Raw genomic sequence first — 21,272 nt, 5'->3', positions numbered from 1 at the left:
TGTATCGATATGACTGGAGACATCGATGCATTGCCAGCGATATTTTCAATTGCGTCCGTCCAAGCAGTCAAAAAAATATTTATTTTGCAATTAATTTATAGTGTTTTTTTTTTTGTGTAAATCATGGCCAGTTTTGCCAAGGTTTTGCTGCTCCTGAGCTCGCTGGCCACTTTCGTGTATACCTTTTTCGTGGTTGGCAAGCTGGTGCTGTTCCTCTCCACACCTCGCTCGATTTCGAAGGCACACACGTGGATTTTCAATTTGCTGGACAACAAGTCCCGGCTGGAGACCGCCTATGGGCCCATTGTGTTCGACACACTCTACCTGATAGGATTCATCTTCCAGCACAGCTTCCTTAAGTCAGCGCTGGTGAAGAATTTATTGGGCAAATTGGGCTTGGCTGCAGCCGAGCGCACTATTTATAGTTTGACATCATCGCTTTGTTTACATGTTTGTACTACTACAGCAACAGTCATGAAAATAGAGCCGCAGACAATACTAATTTCACCTTATCCCACATTGCAGTATCTGCTGAAGAACTGGCTGCCAGCCCAGTCGATTGTCTTGTGGCAAATTGATGTGGACGAGAGTGCTCCACTCTGGTGGACTTTTGTGGTCACACATGGCCTTGGCTGGGCCGTCATCTTTGGCGGCTGCCTTATAATGGATCTGCCCGAGCTGTTGGGCGTCAAGCAGGTCTACTATGACCTTAAAGAGTATGGGGAGCCCATTGCCTACAAGTCGAGCGAGCTGCGTCATCTGTACTCTCATGTGCGTCATCCGTCCTTTGTGGGTCTCTCCTTGATCCTGTTTGCCACGAATGTCATGAGCCTGGATCGCCTGCTGCTGGCCTCGCTGCTCACCGTCTACATGTACGTGGCCTGGTCCACTGACGATAGGGACGTGGCCTACCAGAAGCAACAACTGCAGTGCAAGAAACACGAGCTGAAGGCTCAGTAAATCGAATTCTTCTCATTTAGCTCTAGTTCCTATTTAAGCTGAACGTATAACACATTAAAGACTAACTCATCCTAACAATGGACGGATCAAAGGGTTGTCCTTTAAAGGGTGAACCCTCAGCGTCCCAGGCGGCGCGTAGACGTTCCATGGTTTTGGCCTGCTCCGGATTGGCAGCCTGCAGTTGGCTTTGTCTCTTATCCGCCTCCAGCTGTTGCACTCGCAGCTTCTCTATGGTCGCCTGTGTGTCGTCGGGCAGATCGTCTATATAGCGCTCGCAGTCAATTTTCTTGGTATCAATTTCAGCGTCACCCTCGAAGAGTCGGTCCCACCACAGCTCCTTGGCCTTGTCTGGCGATAAGGATTTGGATCACTTACAGCATTCAGGGAACAGTGTCCAAGCACTTACCACAACTGATGTGCAGCATGCCGTGGTCAATGGTCCACAAGGCTTCGTTATGCTTGATCCGCTGGCTAAGATTTCCCTCTAGAATAAAATGGTCTGGCTTCTGTTTGCTGCTCACCCTAAGGCATTGGGCCTTGATCTCTATATTCAGATTTTTAGATATTTTCAGCTCTTCGGGCAGCTTCACTTGAACTTCCAGATCCTTTAACGTCTGCGACCAGCAGTGGCTCGCAAAGGCAGCTCCATTCTTGTAGTCAATGAGGGAAAACTCAGACTCGGCTGACGCAGTCTTCTGTTGTGGATTTTTCGGCTCACTTTTGGGTGCATCGCTGCTCTCCACGATTACTTCCTCCACGACAGGCAGACCGAACGTGCCATTGTCCACCATTTCACTCTCGACGTTCATTGATTGAAGAGAGCAGTCCGGGTCGTAGCGCTGCATGGCTCCATAAAGAATCTGATCCCGCATACCCTTGGGAAATCCAATTTGGTCAGCCTCATCCTTTTTCGTGTGATAAAAGTCGGTGCTAGAGGAATCAAAGCAGGGACATTAAATTTACCAAGTTGCAGGGCTTAATTTGTGTACTTGCGACGCAGAAATCCAAACATGGAGTCCAGGAATCCCACGATGGTCTTTCGATCTTGCAGTATTTCCATAAGCATGGCATCGTTTCGCTGAAATTCCATTTTTGCCCGACGATCAAGAAAATTACGAGCCAATTTAAAAATTTCACACCTGCTGGAACGATAGCTATCGATATATCGAGTGTTGTCAGAGTTGTTGGCCTTTGTAGATTATATCAATTTGTTTAATTTATATTCTATTATTTGACAAAATGATTGGAAGACTGTCGTTTTGGAATAAAGACAGTACCACCAGTGAAGTGGACTGTTTGGGCTGTCGTCTGGTCAGCGGTTTTGGACTGATCGGCATTGGAGTCTATCTGCTGGCCCAGGCAAAGCGGCGCAGCAAGCCGCTCGAGAACTACACAATGAAAGGCTTGGCAGCCGGTACGTAATCCATTTACACTCTGCAGTTCTCTTTATTAATGGTTCAATGTGTGACTCTTCATTAGCTGTTGGCGCTCTGGGCGTGGCTCGCCTGGGCAATGCAGAATTCTTTAAGCCTACCGCTAAGCAGGAACCGGAGGAGGGGACGACGACGCCCACAAAGATTATAACCAAGGATCATGGATTCTTTACTAGACGCTAGGCAGGCGGTTTTATTAGCTAGCTGACTCATTAAATTTACAATTAGTTATGTACTGTTGTTGCTTGGGTTTTGCATATGTTCATGGGAACTGCTTCAGAAGCCCACTTTTCCCAGCTTGGTGTCAGTCTTTGGATTGGCAGTTAGATTTTGAACCGACACGATGGTCTCGTTAATGTGCGTTTGCAGCTGGCGCAGGCTCTGAATCTGCAAGAGGCGTAGGATGCGCATGGGAAGGTCCAGGGCGGGATCGTTGGGGGAGACCACATCGTTGCCCTTGTCAAAGGGAAACGGTGTCCCGGCAATGGGCTTACGTCCCCTGGCAGCAGGCGAAAGGCGTTCGTGCACCACCCACGCTACGGCCTCCAGCTGCAGCAGATGATTGGGATGATGGGGCACATTCAGTTGGCCAGCCAGTGTGCGCACCCCAGCAATAAACTCTTTGTCATCAACTATTTAAATACAAAAATTAATGGGTTACAGCAACGATCTGCTTTGGGTAATCTCTTACCATTCATTTTCCCGTCAAAAATGACCTGCACTTTTTGTTGCGGCTGCTTGCTGTTGGCCTTGGGCAGGCTTTGCTTGCTGTTGAACGACTCGTACTGGGATGGGTCGTCCAGAAACTCCAGACGTATGGCATGACCTAAAATCCAGGCGAGCTGTTCGTGTTGTGTCCCCAGGCTCGGCATATTCAGGTCTCCGCAGTACTTCTGGTAGCCATCCTCCCACAACTGGGCGTTGTCTACGCTGCGCAGAATTGCCCGGTCTTCTATTGCATATAGTCGTATCTTTTGGTCCTCCAGCCAGAGGATTATACTCGCAAAATCCTTGCGATCTAGTTTGTGGTGAAATTATCCTATTAATATCGCTCGAAATCGGCCTAACTAGTACTCACTGCTTAGCGCCAGATCACTAGGTGTGGGATACCCCAAGGCCTCCAGTTTCTTCTTGAGCATTGTCTAATTATAATCGTTTTTGACAGAAAATTTCAGCAGTTTTTGTCGTCAGCCGGCACTGCTTCTTCTTTTTCGTCCCCTTTGAGGAATGGTACTATCGCAGCTGTTCGCACTCGATATAGCCAGCTATCGATGACTGCTATCCCACTGATATACCACCCCTAGCAACGTGAGAAGCACGCGTTTTGTTTTTAAAATTTTTTTCTGTTTTCCGACTAAAATGGCCCTTCTCACTGCGAAGCGCCCGAAAAAAGAGGCTGCCCCGGCCACAGACAGTTCGAACCACGAATCGGACTCGGACGACAGTCAGAATGTTGACGGCGACACAGGTGCCAACGCCGGCTGGGCAGACTGCATTGGCAAAGTACTGAAGAGCAAGTCGGTGGGACCCACAGTGCTGTCCCGGGCCAAGAAGAATCCCGGAATCGTTCGTTCCAAGGGCAGCGAAGCGGCAAAGAAGCCAGGCTTCGACTTTGAAGTCGTTGGAGGCGATGTTAAAGAGGAGACAGATGATGATGACGATGATGAGCATGGCGACGCTAACAGATCCGCATTGGATGCGGAGCTGACCAAGTCGGAGCGCAGAAATGTTCCGCTGCAGCTGAGAGTGAAGCCCAGCTACCAGGACCTGGAGAGGGAGCGAACACTGCGCAAGGTGGCCACTCGTGGCGTGGTCCAGTTCTTCAACGCGGTGCGCATTCAGCAGAAGGATCTCGAGCAGCAGTTGGCCGATGCGGGGCCACTGGACAGTCGTCAGGATGCGGTGCTCAATAATATCAACAAACGAAAGTTCCTGGACGTGTTGATGAGTGGCAAGCGGGCCAAATCGACGGCCATAGATAACGCTGTCAAAAAGGAAGAGCCGGAGGAGACGGATGATGACGACGAGGACGACAATGATGACACTGCTGCGGAGTCTTCGTCCGGCAAAAAGAAGTCCGAGTGGAATGTGCTGCGAGAGGACTTTATGACCAACAAGAAGATCAAGCACTGGGACGAGGAAGATGACGAGGGCAGCGATCAGGGGGCCAACAACGACGAGGCGGATGATAGCGACGACGATGATGAGGAAGATTAGTGTTTAATTACTTTAATAGGCCTTAATAAATTAGAGTTCTTTGATTTGTAATCGGCTTTACATCATCTCCGCCTTGGATGTCAGGTAGATGCCCACAATCAGTCCAAAGAGCCCGATGGCCGAGCCAAAAATCTCCACAATTAGAACCTTGACAAACAGCGACGCATTGGCCGAGTCGGCCAGGGCTGCTCCAGAGCCCACAATGCCAACAGCCACGCCGCAAGCGATGTTAACCAGTCCCACGGCCAGCCCGGACCCAAATACAGCGAATCCTGTGAACATGTTCCTGGCCATTTGACCCTTGTCGCTCAGCATCTTCGACAGGCGATAGTTGTTGATACTGCCAGACAAAACTATGGCCATGATCAGGCCGTAGATGGCCACCGCCTCGCAGAATATAATCGAGATGAGGTTCTTGGTCTTGATGCGGGGCGAGCGGACACCGCCCCCGACAATGCTGGTCCCCGTAGTATAGATCCCAACGGCGGCACCCACCACGGACAGCGACACCGACAGCCCAATGCCCAGTCCAGCCCACAGGTACGGACTGGCGGTGTACAGAAACCAGCCCAGTCCCATACGCTCGCCGATGTCCGTCATCACATGGCTGAGGATCACAACCGTCATAACAACGGTGATTATGGTGCATATCCCCAAAACGAATTTGGTGCGAAAGTTCATGTTTTCTCAGTTGAAATTCCAGACGATAGCGCTCCCTTCAATGAATAGAAATGACTGACTGATAAACAAAAGTGGGAGCTGACCCGGAAGCTGCGCGGCTTATAAATTCGCAGTAGCAAACATTATTAAATTTGATAAAAATTTTCATTGTAAATTCGATGGCACTGCAGCGAGAAAGGGACGGCTGCATGCACAAAGTGCATTGGTTGCGGTTGTTAGAATGAAACAGCTATATGGTTATGGAAATACAGCACTGTATTTACAGTTACATCGTAAATGCTTGCATACATAGCGCATATGTATGTGTGTATTTATAATGAAAGAAATTTCGCAATTTAACGATTCGATTTGGCGACACGCTCCAGCTCATCCTTCTTCTTGATGGCATACGAATTGGACGAGCCCTTGGCGGCATTGATCAGCTCATCGGCCAGGCACTCGGCCACGGTTTTGATGTTGCGGAAAGCCGCCTCACGTGCACCAGTGCAGATCAACCAAATGGCCTGCAAGGCAAATTGGGGGGAATGATTCCAATACATTTAGCTTCATTTTGTTATATTCTGCTTACCTGATTGACACGACGCAATGGCGAGACATCCACAGCCTGACGGCGCACAGTGCCAGCGCGTCCAATGCGTGTAGAGTCCTCACGTGGCCCAGAGTTGACAATGGCAGTCACCGTCACTTGCAATGGGTTTTCCGAGGTCAGCAAGTGGATGATCTCAAAGGCATGCTTCACGATGCGGCATGCCAGAAGTTTCTTGCCGTTACTGCGGCCCTTCATCATCAGCCCGCTGGTGAGGCGCTCCACAATCGGACACTGAGCCTTGCGAAAGCGTTTGGCCGCATAGCGTCCCGCCGAGTGCGGCAAATAGCGTGCAAACTTCTCCTTCACGGCAATGTAGTCTTGCAGCGAAATATCACTTATGGATATGTCATCGCAGGCCCAGCGGCCGAATAGCTTTATCTCGGGCCACTCATTCGCTTGCAGGTGGCCTGCTGCAGCCGTTCCTTCATCCTCCCATATTTCGTCGTCGGCAGTTTCTATTGGCACCACAGGCGCCTCTGCCACCTGCACAGTCGGTTCGATTTCGGACTCAGACATTTCAATGCAAATTAAGCTGCAAATTACGATTTTACTCTGCACTGCGTGCGTGTGGCTATACCGTTTCCAAGAAAAGAAAGAGACTTGAAAAGGAAGGAAAGAAAGAGATTACAAGATGGCGTTAGCTTTTCGAAAATGGCGGCAAAGACATATCGATGTATATTATTGTTTGACATTAATATCGGGTATTTTTGTGCGAAAAACGGCAATTACCGGAGTTTTTTTTAGCCGAGTGTGAGCATAATTTTCGCTTTATTTCATACATTTTCCCGTTAGAAACAATGCATCCAGCGAAACCCACCACGAATATTAGCAATCGATAGCACCATCGGTAGCTCGAATTTGTTCGAAGCCCCGATTTAAGTGCTGTGAATCGAAAAAATAAGTGCTGTGCAACGAATGAGCGGCAATTTAAATTTCAAATATTAAAACAAAGAAACCATTTCTTCACATTATTATACACACCCGCGTGCACAATCTCCTGCAGACATATCTTCTAGGCTGCTCCAATTACAACTGAGCTGAAGACATTAATCAGACTCTAACAATTCAACTCACAAACAATTGTAGGTCAGATCTTTACCTTTGGTGATCACAATTTGATATTTCACATGCTTAGATACAGCTGATATATGTACATATGTACGTATCCATGTGTGTGCTATAGTCATAACAAGTTTGCGCGTGCTTTTGATAAGCACTCGAAGTCAGTCAGATTCATTCACACACAAAGATTGATAAACAAAACGGATTGATTTTATTACTTGTTTAATATGGAATACTTGCTATGTATAATAATAATAATGCGATTGTTGTGTATCTTCCATTACTTCTGCCATTAGCAGCAGCAGCAGCATCAAATATACATGGTTCATCGTTTTTGTAGTAGTTAATATAATACATTCTCATTTAGAAATACAATTGCCAGTAAGAAACAAAAACATAACAAACTGCTTAGTAACATAAATATACACACACACGCACTCACAGCTCACGCACACACACACACAAACACATAATTGTCTTTCGTTTGGCAAAATAAAGATTATGTAAAACAAAACGAATCGTAGTCATTTTTACACCATGCACACTCAGCAATCAATTGAAAATTGGATGCTGATAATTGCGCGAGTATGCGTGGCGTAAAAATAAACATTTAAATCTACAAAACTATCAACTTAATAAGTAACTAAAGTCCCAGTTTAATGCGTGTCTCGGCAGATTGGATTGGGGGGTGTTGCAAACTGTAACTGCAAGCTTCTTGTTGTAATTTCCAGAAAAAAAAACACGGCCGACCCTCACTGATGTTGCTGTGCGATGGAGGGGCCTTGGGTAAGAGGGGGGTGGGGGGAATGACTTGATGACTGGTCTGATTATTGTTCTTCTTGCCGATGATTAAGTGAAGTCTGCAAGGGAGAAACGTAATTTAGCTGCGTTTGAAATGCATTCAGCTGTGGCACACTCACTCTGAACACTGGCAGCCTACTCCTTGTCGCCCATCTTCGACTTGGACGTCATGTAGATGCCCACAATGAGGCCGAACAGACCGATGGCCGAGCCGAAAATCTCCACAATCAGAATCTTGACGAAGAGGGCCGCATTGGCGGCGTCCGAGAGAGCAGCACCAGAGCCAACAATGCCAACGGCAATGCCGCAGAACAAGTTGACCAGGCCGACGGCGAGACCAGCACCGAAGATCAAATAGCCCGAGAACCAGTTGGTGTTCATGATAGCCTGATTGTTCAGGGCCGTCTCCATTTGGAACTGATCCAGCTGGCCGGAGAGCACAATGGCAGTGATCAGGCCGTAGATGGCCACCGCCTCACAGAAGATGACGGAAATCAAATTCTTGGTCTTGATGCGGGGAGCCTTGACACCGCCGCCAACAATGCTGGTGCCCGTCGTGTGGATGCCAAGGGCGGCACCCACCACAGACAGCGAGACGGCGAGTCCGATGCCCAGGCAGGCCCACATGTACGGATTCGACGCGGCAAGGAACCAGCCAACGCTCACCCGCTCGCCCTTGCCAGTCAAAACAAAGTACAGGATGAGGATGGTGGCTGCGGTCGTGAAGAGCCCCAGGAAAGTCGATATCACCACTGTGCGTATTTGGGCCGCCATTTTGCAGGTTTTTCTTGTCTAGCTAATGGGGAAAAACGTTCCAGAGTCCTGAATTTTCCATAATTTGCAGGCACACTCACCGAATTGAAGGCGTAATTGTATTTTCTCGGCCGCGACAGGTGACTGCTTCGTGCGAAAAAAATCACATGACCGATTTATTTTCTCTATTCACAGGGCTGGGAAAAAAATCGATTCAAACATCGATATAATCAGTTCTTTGGCAATCGATGTTTTTCTGCGACAACTTGACCAAAAAATTCCATCTCCAATTTACCACAATTTAACGCGAACCGCGAACTAGAGTGAAGCATAAGGGTAAGCAGCTATAAAAACAATCTTCCATTTCGGTACGGGTAGAAAAGTCTGCAAACATAAATACATATAAATACATAAATTCAGCCAAGCTGAGGGATATATTTGCACAACCATGGTATATAAGTACGAGGCCCCTAAAAAAAGCTTGTCCGTTTTAATACTGGGGGCCATACCTTGCCATGACCCATTCGAAAGAGAGCACTCAAAACGCTCTCCGACTCGTTTTTGCGTTTGGATATCGATAGTTGTAAGGATTTCGCGGTAAACGAAATAGTTGGCAACGCCATGAATAACTTTCAACGACATCCCACAGATGGCGCGTCACAAGTAAGCGGGAAATCTTCAAAACTCAAACGTAATTTTATTTCTAGGACAGATTTGCTGCGGCTTAAGAGATGTACCTTCTTAAACTACATGGTAGTAAAATTTAACTGCTGCATTCCTTGCTCTCTTATTTACGCTCATTAAATAAACCATATAAATGCTACATATATCTCATGCTTACTTCCATTTGCATATCTGCTGGCCGCTGTTTTTTGCGGTTCACTGACTGCCGCCCGCCGCTTAAGGAATTACGTCAAATCTTGGCCTTTGCCAGTGCGTACGCGTACGCATGTAAAAAATACCCTGCAGGTAGCGACATTTCCAGCTCATTGAATTGGTCAGGTCAAGCCTGCCCGTGGGAAAGGTGTTCCAGCCTCCTCCGCCATTACGTGGGTGGTGCTGGTGGTGCACGTTTAACAACAACCACGTGACGGCAGTGTAATCTAAAGCCACATCATCATTAAATATTTACACTACATTATAATTTCTGTTCTTTTCTTAGGCGGCGCGTGCCAGGCAAAAAGTAGCGAACGTAGAAGGAGTCAGCGTGTCGTCGGCGGGCAGAGGCGACACAACCGCAACATTCAATTAAACGTAATGTGTTGTTTGTTGCCCCCTTGAAGGGCAGGTTCTTGGGCCCCCCCCACCACTCGTATACCTTGATAATAAATGTAAACTTTTCACTTGAAAAATTCACGACGCCGACGCCGACGACGCGCATAAAGAGCGAAATAAAATAAGATGCCCCAAAACGAAAATATAGAATTGTTCGGGGGCTTGGCTTGGGGTTTGGCTTGGGTTTGGGTTTGGGTCAGTGCTCAAGTCAAATATCACAAGAGAAATCCATTAACCTTTGTCTCTGTTATTTTTTTTTTAGTATACATACCCATTACCCGTTACTCCCAGAGTACTTAGGACGTGTTCTGTATATGTTTGTAGCACTTCCTAGAGGAAAAACTTAAGGTATCCAAAATAACTTACAGATTTTTGTATTGATATAAATATATATAAATAAATAAATATAAAATATAAATATAATTATATAAATATAAAATATAAATATTATCTGAAACCAGAAAAATATTTGGCATTTCCACAATAAATAAATCCATATGCGAGGTATCTTCTAGTCGGAATGCTTACTGTATATTGTACCTTTCTTGGCGTTTTTGTTTTGTTTTTGTCTTTTCTTCTTGAGTAACTTTCGTGTGCGCTTTATCTTCAGGGCCGGCGCTGCTAGAAGATAGATATATACAGAGTCAGAGAGAGATGGAAAATCCAACCTGTATTAAAGTAATTTGCCAAGTTTAAGGCCGCTCCCCCTCCCCGCCTGCACTCCTTTTTGCCGCTTGACTGCGGCTTGAAGAAAAAGCAGAAAAAAAAGGAGCAACAACAATGAGCATGCGGCCATATGCATAGGCTCACCTTTTGTTAGCTTGCCACCACTTGGGGCAACCAGGAACCAAGAAAAACAACAGCAACAACAAGTGGAGGAGCTCTCTGCTCTGCTCTGCTCGCTTTAGTAACTGAGTTTAGTTTTTCTATAGACCGGAAGTTGGCCGGGCATATATAAAAGACTTTCCGCTGCTTTCCGGTGAAATGTTGCAACCCAGACATGAGTAGACACCCACACACACACGCACAACAATGCACACAGTGCAGCAGAGCAGCAGCGAGGCGGCCATCAACTGAAGCAGAAGAGCAATTGGATGATGGAAGGAAGGTCTGAAGTAGCATCTGGTCTGGGGCCCAACGAACTTGAAGTGAATGCAGAACGTCACTCAGACAAAGAGAAGCGGATTGAGAGCTAATTTGAAGAGAGACATTCAAGAAATAAAATCTGTTGTTCTGTTTCTGATGGATGCCAGCTGGGAATGTGTTTATCTGCCCCATGGCTGGAATATTTACTCCGCAGAACTTGATCACTTGCGACGAATACCTTTGCTTGGCGGCTAAGTTCGAGCTGGAATTAATGCGGTATTAATGCGTTTTTCATGTCTCAAGCACAACAAATCATTGGGTGGCTTTAAGCACTCGTCTGCCTCTGCCTTTAACCCACTAAATGATTGTTGGGGGCTCTCCACAGCTGCAATGGAGCTCGCTCTGTCTTCGGCCTTCAGCTAGGAGTCTCTCCGGCAGTGAGCAAACATTTTGCCAGCCACTGGTCAAGCACAAAATCCAATCCCAAGCTCTGATTCGAGTAGAACACAGCCAGAGTGGATGGGGATGGATGGGCCGTTGGATGGGCCCTTGGATGGGTTTCAGTGTGAGTGGAACACAAAAGGCTGTTGAGAATTGATTTCCTGTTTAGACATTTAGGCCGATTTGGTAACCATTGGGCAAAGTTCAAAGGGAGGCCAGGTGTCTACAGAGTGGACAGTGGGTATTGTTGCTGCAGCAGATCAAACGGACAGCTTGGACTTTGAATCCTTGGGCTTATGGATAAGGATGCCTGCCTGGCGACCGAGACCCCAACACAGTTAACAGAGGTTAAGTACGTCCACAGCCTAGAGATGCCTCAAGCCCCGCCCGTGCCCCACAGTCGCCGACATAATCTTATTTATTTGTTTGGATTTTGAGGTAAGCTGTAATGAAATGTTTTTCTACATATTTTTTTTATGTTTGTTTCCATTTCCATTTCCGTTTTTTATTTTATTTTAATTTATTTTATTTCGGTCGGTCTTTAACTGCTTGTGTGAACACTTTCAATTGGTTTTATTCAACCTAAGTGGCCGTCTGGCATTAATTTAACGTAATGTAATGTAATGTGTTTCATTCGATCCGTAAGTTATGCAAATTAAATGGCATTTCAATAAAATTGAACAGGCTGACTGAGTTTTTGCCTCGTCTTTTTTTGTTTGTTTTTTTGTTTTTTTGTTTGGTTGCCCCTCGAAGCCAGTTTGTGGCTGTTTTCGCACGTGGCAAGTGCGGTGAGCTAATGAAATGCAGTTCATTGTACAACATGGCATCGCATCGGATATGCCAGGCATTTATCGATGGCTGGGCAGAGGGATATTTAATAAAGTGGATCGAGCGAACATATGCTGGAAATGTGAGAGGTGTGCCCCAGGTCGGAGGATAATTGTGTAAACAATGAATTAAACAAGTGCCAGAGTGGAGTGGTGGAGTGGCATCAATGGATAAAATGCCTGTACTTGAACGCGATTACAATTTCAGATGGCGGTGTCATCTTGGAGATTTCAAAATTGAATGGGGAAATTTTCCAAAAAAATATTCAACAAAATAATTCATGTAATTTATGTTTTGTAATAAATGCAAGTAAATTTCCAAAGCTATTAAATTAAAAATAAAGCTGCGTTCATTTGTCACTTGATAGCCTTTATCGATGTCCATTGTTTGCCTGTCTACTTGAGATTTAAAGCCAGCATTGAATACCCTTTGATAACAGAACTTTAATTCTATATAAGGTACATGCTGTACTCCTTTCATTACACCATATACACTGTCCATTACACAATGCAATCTCCTGTTAATTTTGGCCCACGCCATGGCCTATCAAGCCACTCATAATTCTTGGGGCAGCAAGCAACTTGGCAATTTGCAATAAAACACTGTCAGAAATATTATGTAGATTTCAGTGCGCCCATCTGGGCCTCCACTCTGCTCTTCATTTATTTCATTAACTACAAAGGAGCCCAACAGCAAGAGAGACAGAGAGAGAGGTAGGCCAAAATCCGCCGCAGGCAACGACTTGGCCAAAAGTGACAAATTGTTTCAATTCACAAAAGGACAACAAAAAAAAAGGAGTAAGTAAGAAACGAAAAGCAGCAACAACAAAGACAAAAGCCTGTACAATAATGGCCTAGACCATAGATAAGGGGGCGAAGAGAGCTGCACCCAGAGTTAGGAGGGCATGTGCTTTATAACCCTTTTCTGGTTTTGGTTCTGGGCCTGAGCTTGCTTTCCATTCATTTTTGTATGTGTTTTTTTTTTTATATTAAATATCCCTTTTTGTTGTTTTAGCCCCGTTGTTGTTTTCTTTGTGTCATTAGCCGCCGTGTCCGTGTCCATCTCTCTCCAGTCCGTGCCACTGCCCGTGTCCGTGTCCGTGTCCCTTTTTATCTGTTGTACATGACATTTTGGCCTTTCTCATAAGTTCCGGGACAGGCCAGAAGAAAGGCGGACAAAAGGTAGTCCAAAGAATGATGACGGCAATTTGCGGCTGATCCTTGCTGCTCTCCACTCTCCACTCTCACTCGGATTCCTTCTCTCTGCCCCCCTGTTCTCTGTCTCTCTTTGCATGGGCACCTCTTTTATGACTATTCCACATAATTATCTTAATTTCAGCTAAAAGCAGGCACCGAAATTCTCTTGGATTTCCTTTTTTTTTCGAATTTAGGAGCAGCCGAATTGCTGCTGTTTGGCAATGCGCTTTTGGACACGCTCTGCTTTCTTGGTGACAATTGCATAGTGATGCAAGAGTGATTGAAATTAAAGGTCGAATAAAATATTGAACGATCTGCGCTTACAGCACAGTTTATGTGCATGTGAATTGCAGAAAATGTCCACTGGCTATAAATGATTTTCCCAAAATTCTTCTCTTCACGGTTTCAAAAGGATTTGTTCTTGAAAAATGTAATTAAAGAAATATATGTGGAATTTAGTGCAAAGTCACAGTCATTTACAGGGTCTGTAAAGTAAAACAGAGTAACAGAGTCTGTAAAGTAAAACAGAGTAACAGAGTCTTTACAGTAAATGACAGTAACAAAGTCTGTACAGTAAAAGAGAGTACCAAAGTCTGTAAAGTAAAACAGAGTAACAGAGTCTGTAAAGTAAAAGAGAGTATTCACAGTCTGTAGAGTAACAGAGTCCGTAGAGTCACAGAGAGTAAGCTGCTGCAGAGCGAACAGAGCTTATAGCAAGAGAGTGACAAGTAGCGTTCGTTGATTCTTGCGAAGAGAGGAGCGAACTAAGCCCCAGCGATCGATGCATGCCAAAACCTTCGATGCAATTCTCTCACAAGCCACACACATAACTGCATAATGCATAGCTGCGAAATGCTTGAAGCAGCTGCTTATATTTTAAGCATTTGCCTCACTGTGCATGGCCATTGCTGGCAGCCCACAGAAGAGTGAAACTGCCGGGGTTCGCATGCAAATTTCCAGCGAGTGATAAAAATTGACTCCTGCTCCGAAATGGAAATGCAGTTGGGCAAAGCAAATATTTCAGCGTAAGTAAACTACATTAGCAACAGGAGCGCATACACTCACAGGGCGATATATGCAGAGAGGAAGATACGAGTGCATGGTGGAAAGGGGCAGAGCGGAGCGGACAGGAGCGTAGCAGGATGAGCTAGTTGGCCCTTGGTGTATTTGCCCGTGCGTCAGGTGCAGTTCAGTTCAGTTCAGCACAGAGCTACGCTCGGTGCTCGGTGCCTCTAGAGGAGGAGCTTGCCCCAATGCGGAAAGCGCTCTCTCGCTTACCTTTTGATTTCCCCAATCCACAAACTCTACGCTTTGAGTCTGAGTTCCGCATCCTGTATCTGTGCGGTTGACAGCTCGGCAGCTACCGCTTGACTTGTTTTCGAGAGAGAGAGAGAGAGAGAGGAGAGAGGAAGAGATTGCTGGAACGAGAGCCAGTCCCCCAAAATATATATGCACTTAAAATAGTTTTGCCACGGGGATAAATTGCAAATGATGGCAAATGTAATGAAATGTTTGCGCATACGCGATGATCATTAAATTCAGCAGAAAGGAAGTAAATATACGAGCACTCAAATGTGAGGAAATACTTGATATATTTTCAACAAGAATCACGGAAAAACATTTGAATTTGAAATTTTAATTCTGTTAAATCCATTGGCAATTAAATATTCATTTCTAAATACAATTTTGCACTGTGGACATTTAGATTATTTGCAGTTTCAAGTTTGTTTAATGCACTCTGCACTCTACAATTAAATGATGAATATTCCTCCTAGTGGCTTGGCTCTCTAATCTTAATATATTAGATGCAAATTTAGATTTATAACCAAAATATTGATTGCAGCCAGAAAGCCAAAGATAGATAGAGAGACAGCTGGAGCGATGGCAAACAAATGCGATTAAAACTAAACTCGAAGACAAACAAACAAAAGTTTGAAAGACACCAAAGGCAGTCGAGCAGTCAAATTAATAATCAAATCTCAGATGACTGTGCCGGGAAGTATCAGCATATATTTATTACTATAGCCAACACAATCCTTTATCATATGTCTGCTGCATAAATCAAGGCTAAGTCGGCCTAAATACCCGCTGGCGCCACCAAAAAGTATGCAAAGCTATTTGCCAGCCAAGAATGCGGCATGCGCCTCAAGTTATTCAAACTATGCCACATGAAGCAGCATTCTACCTTCTTGTGTGCGGCAAGCAAAGTGGAGTGGAGCGGCGTGAGTGTTCGCTTTTGGGTAATCAGGCAGCAAGTAGGTCAACGGCAATCAAAGCCAGAAATCCAACCAGAAATGGAAATCAAATTGTATTGTACGAGTATGTTGGTATTTTTGGTGGGCAAGGGGGCGCTTACAGAAATTCCTACCGTCTTCCAAGCCACTGACCAATACAAGAAATCGTTGAAATTGTGTAACAATTTGGCAAAATTTAACAATTCGCGCAAATAAATAAATGCATACGAAAATGCTGGAAAGTCTCTTAAAAGTTAAAAAAATATCAACCTTTGATATGCCATTTGGCATACACTATTAGTTTTCTTGATAAGTTTCTTTTTAGTTCAGGTGTTCAGGCAGCCAGCTGTAACAGAGCAACAGCGCCGCTAGCACCGCAGGTTAACAGTCTGTTATCGCTTACGGATACAGCTTGCTGTAAGCGCTCTCTAACAGCGGGCTTTATAAGTTACCTACTTATACTTGTACCTTATATACCACGCTTATACCATAAAATATTCCATTCGGAAAAATTCTGTGAATCTCAATAATTTTAAGCTTTTATGTAGCAAACTTTTGAATCTCCACTTAGGAGAAAATTTACCTATCAAGCCAAGTTTCTTTTCCCCATCCTTTTTGGGGCTATTTATGGGTGCAACACATTTTTAGAAATATCTCCCTTGTAGGATAATGTTCTTATGGAAGTTTTTTTTTTTAATACTAAATGGATCTTCAATCGCCCACTCTCTGCCTGCTTGCTCGCCAGCAAATCGTATTCCAAGTCTAACCCTAATAACATTTGCTTTTTATAGCAATGGGGCAGGGCTGGGGAAGGACTGGGGCAGGGTCTAATTCCAATTCAATTTGACTCTTCCTAATTACTATAAAATATCGCAGATATTTAGCATTAATGAGATGGAAGACGTTCAGCGCCGCAGCAAGAAGTTCAAGTACAAGTTTTAATTGAAATTTAAGCACTTAATTTGCCCAAAGGCAGGAGTAATGTAAGCCGTTGCCTGGAATGGGGAATGGGAATGGGTAGCCTCATTGATTGTAGGATGTCTTTTGGATTGAGGTGGCATTGGGGGCTCGGGGCTGGGGGGGCTGGTTACTGTCTAAATGTTGACCCCAATGTAAAGTTCTTCCGCGCAATAATTTACACAGGTTCGCCCGTTTCTTATTCGCTTTATTTATGTACCGCAGATGTCACGTGTTCGTTCCTTTTGTTACTTTTGGTCAACGCCATTTCGGGATGGATTGCCGGAGGGGGTGGTGGGTGGGGTGCAGTGGGCGTGTTCCTTTTGAAATGCTAGCCTTGGAGTGAAATATGGCGCAAGTTCATGAGGAGACGACATCAAAATGATGATGATGATGCCCCACCCCCCACCACCCCAACGCGTTGGCGGTGACAACATTGTCGACGTCTATTGCAATCAAGAATTTATGTTTTCAACGCGCAGTTTGTCTTCGCTCGAAAGGTGCGGCCTGGCTCTGAGTTTTCGGGGTTCGTATTCGACTGTGTCGGGGTGTCCCTTCAATGCCTTTAGTTTTGAGTTTGCTCGCTTGCTTGGTTAAACGCAATTTAGCTGCATTGCTCAAATTTCCGCTTCGCTATCGCTTTACCTTCCACAGCATCTCAAACTCACCGCCCACTACTTCTACGCCTGCTGTCTGTCTCCCACACTATTCCTGTCTCGTTTCCCCTATCTTTATCCGTATCTCCTGGGGTGATGAGACGCCTTGCCTTTGGTGTTCGTATGGCAAGAAGTCAGACATAATATTTGAGTTAAGTTTGGGGTTCGAATGGAGCATGGAGAATGGCGAATGGGATTGGGCGGAATGGAGAATGGCGAATGTGTGTTCGTTTGTGGGTTGATCAGCTGTTTGCTTGATGTTTTGATAAACCAATTTCTGTCTGGCGCTACGAGGGTTCATCATAAATTGGATTGACATGTGTGGGGGATAAATAGAAAGCTTTCTTTAATAGACGCCACATAAGTTGCATTAGGGAAAGGCTAGCAAAATGGGAAGATAAAGGTTTTGGCAAATTATTTGTGAAGGGATTTTCTGTTGGCAGAACTCTAGCAGCGAATATTCCTAGCTAATGCTTTTATTTGATCGGGAATATTTATTAGAATTAATAATAATGGCATTAAAAAATATCGCTCGGTTCATCTCTGCTCGATGAACAAAAGTTTTTCACACTAAACTGAAGAGCTAAGGTTCTCCCATAGATCACAAAATACGTACATAAATTTACGAGTACTTTTTCAAGGAAATCAATCAGCTTAGCTCATTGTCTACTTTGCAGTTTACTTGGAAACATATTCAAGGCAGCCCCTTGCCGCATTTCAAGTCCATAAGCTTTCACATAGCGCCTTGGGCCGCTGGGCCACAGTTTACGCAGCAGGAAAGTAGACAGCATTTGACTGACACTTTGGGGCATATTTATGGCCAGTGCAGGGTCTCACAGCCAGGTACCAGGCATCCCAGTCAGAGCCAGGCACAAAAGGCTGCGGCTGCGGCTCAGCCCTGTCAAGTGCAGTGACTGAGACGAGACGAGACTCAAGTTCTGCCGGCCACAACTGTTGCAAGAGGCTCGGAGTTCTGAGTTCTCCGTTCTCCGTTCTCCGTTCTCCTGTCTGACTGTCTGACGATAAGAGCCAGCCACTTGTCGGCCTTTCCTCAGTAATGGATTATTCGACATTTTTCACGTGTCTTGGGCCCGGCGGCCAGCGCTTAACACATCTCAAAGCACTACACGTGGCAAATATTAATTTCCCGAGTCTCAGTCTCTCTCTATTCCTCACATTCTCTGCCTCTGGCTGTGCCTCTGGCTAAGCAAATTCTTTGGCGACTATTTACGGCACCCTCCAACTATACATTATCGGGCTGCGTCGTGTGCAGAAGATAGTCATGTCAGCTGCCTATAAATAACCCCAGCTTGACATCAAATAATCATGGCCCGTGTAAGCTTTTCTCTGGATTTTGCATAGACACGCCCATTTCTCACGTAAAACATTGCCGAACATTGAAGTATTTTGCGGTGGCTGTGAATTGGGGGAGTGGAGTTTAGGTTTTTAGAGCGTTTCTTATGCGGTTTGTTTTGAATACTATTTACAGTGTGTACCTAAAGGTAAAGGTGTGTGCAAAATTATATGGGGGAGTTGTTGAGAAGCGGAGAAAACAGTTGGGGCATATTTATCATACATTTTTTATGGATTTATTAGCAATAAAAAAGGTTATCTAAATGATGCGTATATAATGGCAGAGTACAAGATCGGGACAGTCCTTCAGAGTCCTGCACACATGGCAATGCTGGCCAACTGTCCGGAATTCGAGGCCGCTGATCTATCGAGCATAGAGAATTATGCTTTTGGTAGCTCCGGCTGCTCCCTGGAGTACTGGCAGTGGGAGGGAGTGTGCCTCTTCAATGGCCAGCACTGGTCTGGCTATTATGGCAGTGCCGAGGAGACGCGTTTGAGAAATGGTTTCACACCGCAGATTTGGGCTAATTTGTTCAAAATGGTTTTCTGCTTATAGAAGAGATCGCCAGAAGGACATGGATCAAGCACCACAACATCATGTACGATGTCCCAACAAGATGGAGTCAGTCATCTGCCGGATGCCTAACGTAGCCGAGGTCTGAGTGTTTGGAATTTGAGTCAATGGCGATGATGATACAAAACTGGTCGCCCAAGTCGATTTGGACTTTGTAAATGAACCTATTAAGGCCAAGTATAAGCAGTGGAATGCTGGAGTCATCATTGTCGATGGTCTGAAGCGAAGTGGGAATCGACGCGCCCACATGGATAACTTTCTGAATGTTCAGAATACGTTAAGTGTGAATTCAATCAGTGTTTCGACCTAACTCAGACGGAAATAATACAGGAAAAATCTGATAAGTTGTTTCATTTATTTATTCACCCTTTAACCTTCATTCAGCCACCACATCAAATCCAAATCGAAGTAAATACAGCCTCAAATGCATTTTCAATCACTGCCAGCCACATTGCCAACTTATCAGCGCAGATGGAGATCTAGGGTAGAGCCAATTCGACAGCTCTAAAGCATAGATACGACTATGTACATTTTGCAATCCCCTAAGCATTCTTTCCACCCCCCGGCAACTTTCTACTTGGCTTACTTTGTTTATGTTTCGGCTAACCGAAAACAAAAAGAAAATTTTGCGATTTCCATGCACGTTTTTGCATGGCAAAAGGCAAAGGAAGGACAGAACAAAAATAACCCAAAAAGGGAAAAGCTTTAGTTGGCGAACTTGAGGATACCCTTGCAGATCGATTGTTGTATAGAACTTTACCGCAAGCAGGAGAGCATCGATAAACATTTCCATGATCGAAATAAATATGTGCCGATCGATGGTAGCAATAATCACAGATTCACTATATAATTATATATTTATATTATATTTATATAAGTAATATGTCCTGGGTGGCTTGGGTGACCACGCGATTAGCCATAGGACGCGGGGGGGGCCGAAGGCGCTCCAGGTAGTGTGGGCGCGCCACAGTACAACGACGGCCGGCGGGCGACGTGATCGATAGCCGACGTGACTAATAGAAGTAGGCCCCCCACAGCGGCGCGGCGCGAGCCCGGGGCCGAGGTACAGCGGCGCCGCCCCGCCGCCGCCGGAACTTATATATATAAGTATTATCTACATTATTCCTTGTCGAAAAACATCCGCTTAGAGTTTGTAATACTCCCCCTTGAAGGGTATAACAAAAAAGCACCGTAACAACAACAAAAACCCTGTAGGATGAGCAGCGGTATGAGGATGAGAGGCGAAGGCAACTGAAAATAAAACATCAATTTTTATGCGACAATTTATTGCGTTTTCCCCTCTACGTTGCTTGGCTCTTTGGCTCTCTCTTTGGAGTGTGCTGGGCACGTGTTCTTTGTGTTTTTTTTGTTTTTTTTTTTGTTTTTGGGGCATACCTTTGGGCGTCTGATTACATAACAGAAAATGTCAATGTTTGTCAGCCGGCAGCTATTAGATTAGACAAGGCGGTTACGTTGAACCTGCCCCGTGTCCATAGCCGTGTCCCTGTTTCTGTTTGTCTTCCTTTCCCCATTTCTGTGCCTATTCTCATTCCCATTCGCATTCACGGCGAGCGTACCAGGTCCTGGAGATTGCCAGATGGCAGCGTTGACTGTGTGCGAATTGTCTGCTAATCTTTACAAATTTGAGGTGCGCATTTGTTTACGAGCTCCACGAGGGATAAGGCTGGAGAGACGCAGCGATGACTTCTGGCTAAGCTTAGGGTTTTGACATGCGCTCCATGCTCCAAACGAGCAAACCAAAACAGCTCAAGGCAGCAGCGTGGCAAACTAATGAAGCATCCGCACTATAAGCTGAGGGAACGTCTTACTCTGAACTACTCTGGAATTGGGAAGGGCAGTTGGCTACTGCGTTACTTAATGTGCAAGGAGTAAAAGATTTGTATACTTATATCTCGTGTGTGTTTTTTTTTTCTATAATGATTAATATGGATCGATTCACATAATTTATCTGCAAGCTGCAGCAGTTCGAACTGAGCAACAGCGCTGTTAACAGTCTGTTAGGGCACACCCGTTAACATCCTGTCGCCTCGCCCGCTTACAGCTCACTGTTATTGCTCTGCTCTCGTATTGCTCTCTCCTAAATTTAAATTTTTTTAACTTTGACTCACATCAATTTAAATCACATTCTAGATTTGGAGAATATTCTGCATTGCTG

At 45.2% G+C, this 21,272-nt stretch overlaps 8 protein-coding genes across 8 annotated transcripts; 3 read left to right on the top strand and 5 right to left on the bottom strand.

Moving 5' to 3' along the window:
* The first annotated feature begins 33 nt into the window (after positions 1–33).
* Positions 34–1,042, top strand: LOC111069978 (nurim homolog). The gene is made up of 2 exons (XM_022360255.2): positions 34–450; positions 526–1,042. The coding sequence occupies exons 1-2, from the start codon at positions 124–126 to the stop codon at positions 958–960; spliced, it is 762 nt and encodes a 253-aa protein (XP_022215947.2). The 5' UTR covers positions 34–123; the 3' UTR covers positions 961–1,042.
* On the bottom strand, positions 974–2,132 carry LOC111069974 (nudC domain-containing protein 3). Its single transcript, XM_022360251.2, has 3 exons — positions 1,950–2,132; positions 1,367–1,890; positions 974–1,308 (listed from the first exon to the last, which is right to left on the bottom strand). Exons 1-3 carry the CDS (start codon positions 2,048–2,050, stop codon positions 1,022–1,024), a joined length of 912 nt encoding a protein of 303 aa, XP_022215943.1. The 5' UTR covers positions 2,051–2,132; the 3' UTR covers positions 974–1,021.
* On the top strand, positions 2,133–2,626 carry LOC111069984. Its single transcript, XM_022360260.2, has 2 exons — positions 2,133–2,374; positions 2,440–2,626. Exons 1-2 carry the CDS (start codon positions 2,200–2,202, stop codon positions 2,574–2,576), a joined length of 312 nt encoding a protein of 103 aa, XP_022215952.2. The 5' UTR covers positions 2,133–2,199; the 3' UTR covers positions 2,577–2,626.
* On the bottom strand, positions 2,559–3,633 carry LOC111069980 (RNA transcription, translation and transport factor protein). Its single transcript, XM_022360256.2, has 3 exons — positions 3,472–3,633; positions 3,085–3,411; positions 2,559–3,025 (listed from the first exon to the last, which is right to left on the bottom strand). The coding sequence occupies exons 1-3, from the start codon at positions 3,530–3,532 to the stop codon at positions 2,670–2,672; spliced, it is 744 nt and encodes a 247-aa protein (XP_022215948.2). The 5' UTR covers positions 3,533–3,633; the 3' UTR covers positions 2,559–2,669.
* A 38-nt stretch (positions 3,634–3,671) lies between these two features.
* Positions 3,672–4,654, top strand: LOC111069975 (RRP15-like protein). Its single transcript, XM_022360252.2, has one exon. The coding sequence runs from the start codon at positions 3,753–3,755 to the stop codon at positions 4,608–4,610; it is 858 nt and encodes a 285-aa protein (XP_022215944.2). The 5' UTR covers positions 3,672–3,752; the 3' UTR covers positions 4,611–4,654.
* On the bottom strand, positions 4,594–5,352 carry LOC111069983 (V-type proton ATPase 21 kDa proteolipid subunit-like). Its single transcript, XM_041594989.1, has one exon. The coding sequence runs from the start codon at positions 5,289–5,291 to the stop codon at positions 4,668–4,670; it is 624 nt and encodes a 207-aa protein (XP_041450923.1). The 5' UTR covers positions 5,292–5,352; the 3' UTR covers positions 4,594–4,667.
* A 176-nt stretch (positions 5,353–5,528) lies between these two features.
* Positions 5,529–6,482, bottom strand: LOC111069981 (40S ribosomal protein S5b). Its single transcript, XM_022360257.2, has 2 exons — positions 5,860–6,482; positions 5,529–5,794 (listed from the first exon to the last, which is right to left on the bottom strand). The coding sequence occupies exons 1-2, from the start codon at positions 6,394–6,396 to the stop codon at positions 5,627–5,629; spliced, it is 705 nt and encodes a 234-aa protein (XP_022215949.2). The 5' UTR covers positions 6,397–6,482; the 3' UTR covers positions 5,529–5,626.
* A 648-nt stretch (positions 6,483–7,130) lies between these two features.
* Positions 7,131–8,707, bottom strand: LOC111069982 (V-type proton ATPase 21 kDa proteolipid subunit). The gene is made up of 3 exons (XM_022360258.2): positions 8,598–8,707; positions 7,863–8,539; positions 7,131–7,802 (listed from the first exon to the last, which is right to left on the bottom strand). Exon 2 carries the CDS (start codon positions 8,515–8,517, stop codon positions 7,879–7,881), a length of 639 nt encoding a protein of 212 aa, XP_022215950.1. The 5' UTR covers positions 8,518–8,539; positions 8,598–8,707; the 3' UTR covers positions 7,131–7,802; positions 7,863–7,878.
* Positions 8,708–21,272: the final 12,565 nt, after the last annotated feature.

The sequence above is a fragment of the Drosophila obscura genome, unplaced genomic scaffold (assembly GCF_018151105.1).
Source record: "Drosophila obscura isolate BZ-5 IFL unplaced genomic scaffold, ASM1815110v1 contig_4, whole genome shotgun sequence".
NCBI classification, from domain to species: Eukaryota; Metazoa; Arthropoda; class Insecta; order Diptera; family Drosophilidae; genus Drosophila; species Drosophila obscura.
The sequence above is the reverse complement of the archived record's forward strand: the minus strand, read 5'-3'. Positions and strand labels throughout refer to the sequence as shown.

Bases quoted from the DNA above. Each gene is read 5' to 3' on its own strand.
- LOC111069978 (XM_022360255.2), top strand. From the start codon at position 124: ATGGCCAGTTTTGCCAAGGTTTTGCTGCTCCTGAGCTCGCTGGCCACT. The intron at 451-525 runs GTTTGTACTACT...CCCACATTGCAG, and splicing joins CATCATCGCTTTGTTTACAT to TATCTGCTGAAGAACTGGCT.
- LOC111069974 (XM_022360251.2), bottom strand. From the start codon at position 2,050: ATGGAATTTCAGCGAAACGATGCCATGCTTATGGAAATACTGCAAGAT. The intron at 1,891-1,949 runs GTACACAAATTA...TGATTCCTCTAG, and splicing joins TTTGGATTTCTGCGTCGCAA to CACCGACTTTTATCACACGA. The intron at 1,309-1,366 runs GTAAGTGCTTGG...CCTTATCGCCAG, and splicing joins CATGCTGCACATCAGTTGTG to ACAAGGCCAAGGAGCTGTGG.
- LOC111069984 (XM_022360260.2), top strand. From the start codon at position 2,200: ATGATTGGAAGACTGTCGTTTTGGAATAAAGACAGTACCACCAGTGAA. The intron at 2,375-2,439 runs GTACGTAATCCA...ACTCTTCATTAG, and splicing joins AATGAAAGGCTTGGCAGCCG to CTGTTGGCGCTCTGGGCGTG.
- LOC111069980 (XM_022360256.2), bottom strand. From the start codon at position 3,532: ATGCTCAAGAAGAAACTGGAGGCCTTGGGGTATCCCACACCTAGTGAT. The intron at 3,412-3,471 runs GTGAGTACTAGT...ACCACAAACTAG, and splicing joins TAGTGATCTGGCGCTAAGCA to ATCGCAAGGATTTTGCGAGT. The intron at 3,026-3,084 runs GTAAGAGATTAC...GTATTTAAATAG, and splicing joins TTTTGACGGGAAAATGAATG to TTGATGACAAAGAGTTTATT.
- LOC111069975 (XM_022360252.2), top strand. From the start codon at position 3,753: ATGGCCCTTCTCACTGCGAAGCGCCCGAAAAAAGAGGCTGCCCCGGCC.
- LOC111069983 (XM_041594989.1), bottom strand. From the start codon at position 5,291: ATGAACTTTCGCACCAAATTCGTTTTGGGGATATGCACCATAATCACC.
- LOC111069981 (XM_022360257.2), bottom strand. From the start codon at position 6,396: ATGTCTGAGTCCGAAATCGAACCGACTGTGCAGGTGGCAGAGGCGCCT. The intron at 5,795-5,859 runs GTAAGCAGAATA...TTTGCCTTGCAG, and splicing joins CATTGCGTCGTGTCAATCAG to GCCATTTGGTTGATCTGCAC.
- LOC111069982 (XM_022360258.2), bottom strand. From the start codon at position 8,517: ATGGCGGCCCAAATACGCACAGTGGTGATATCGACTTTCCTGGGGCTC.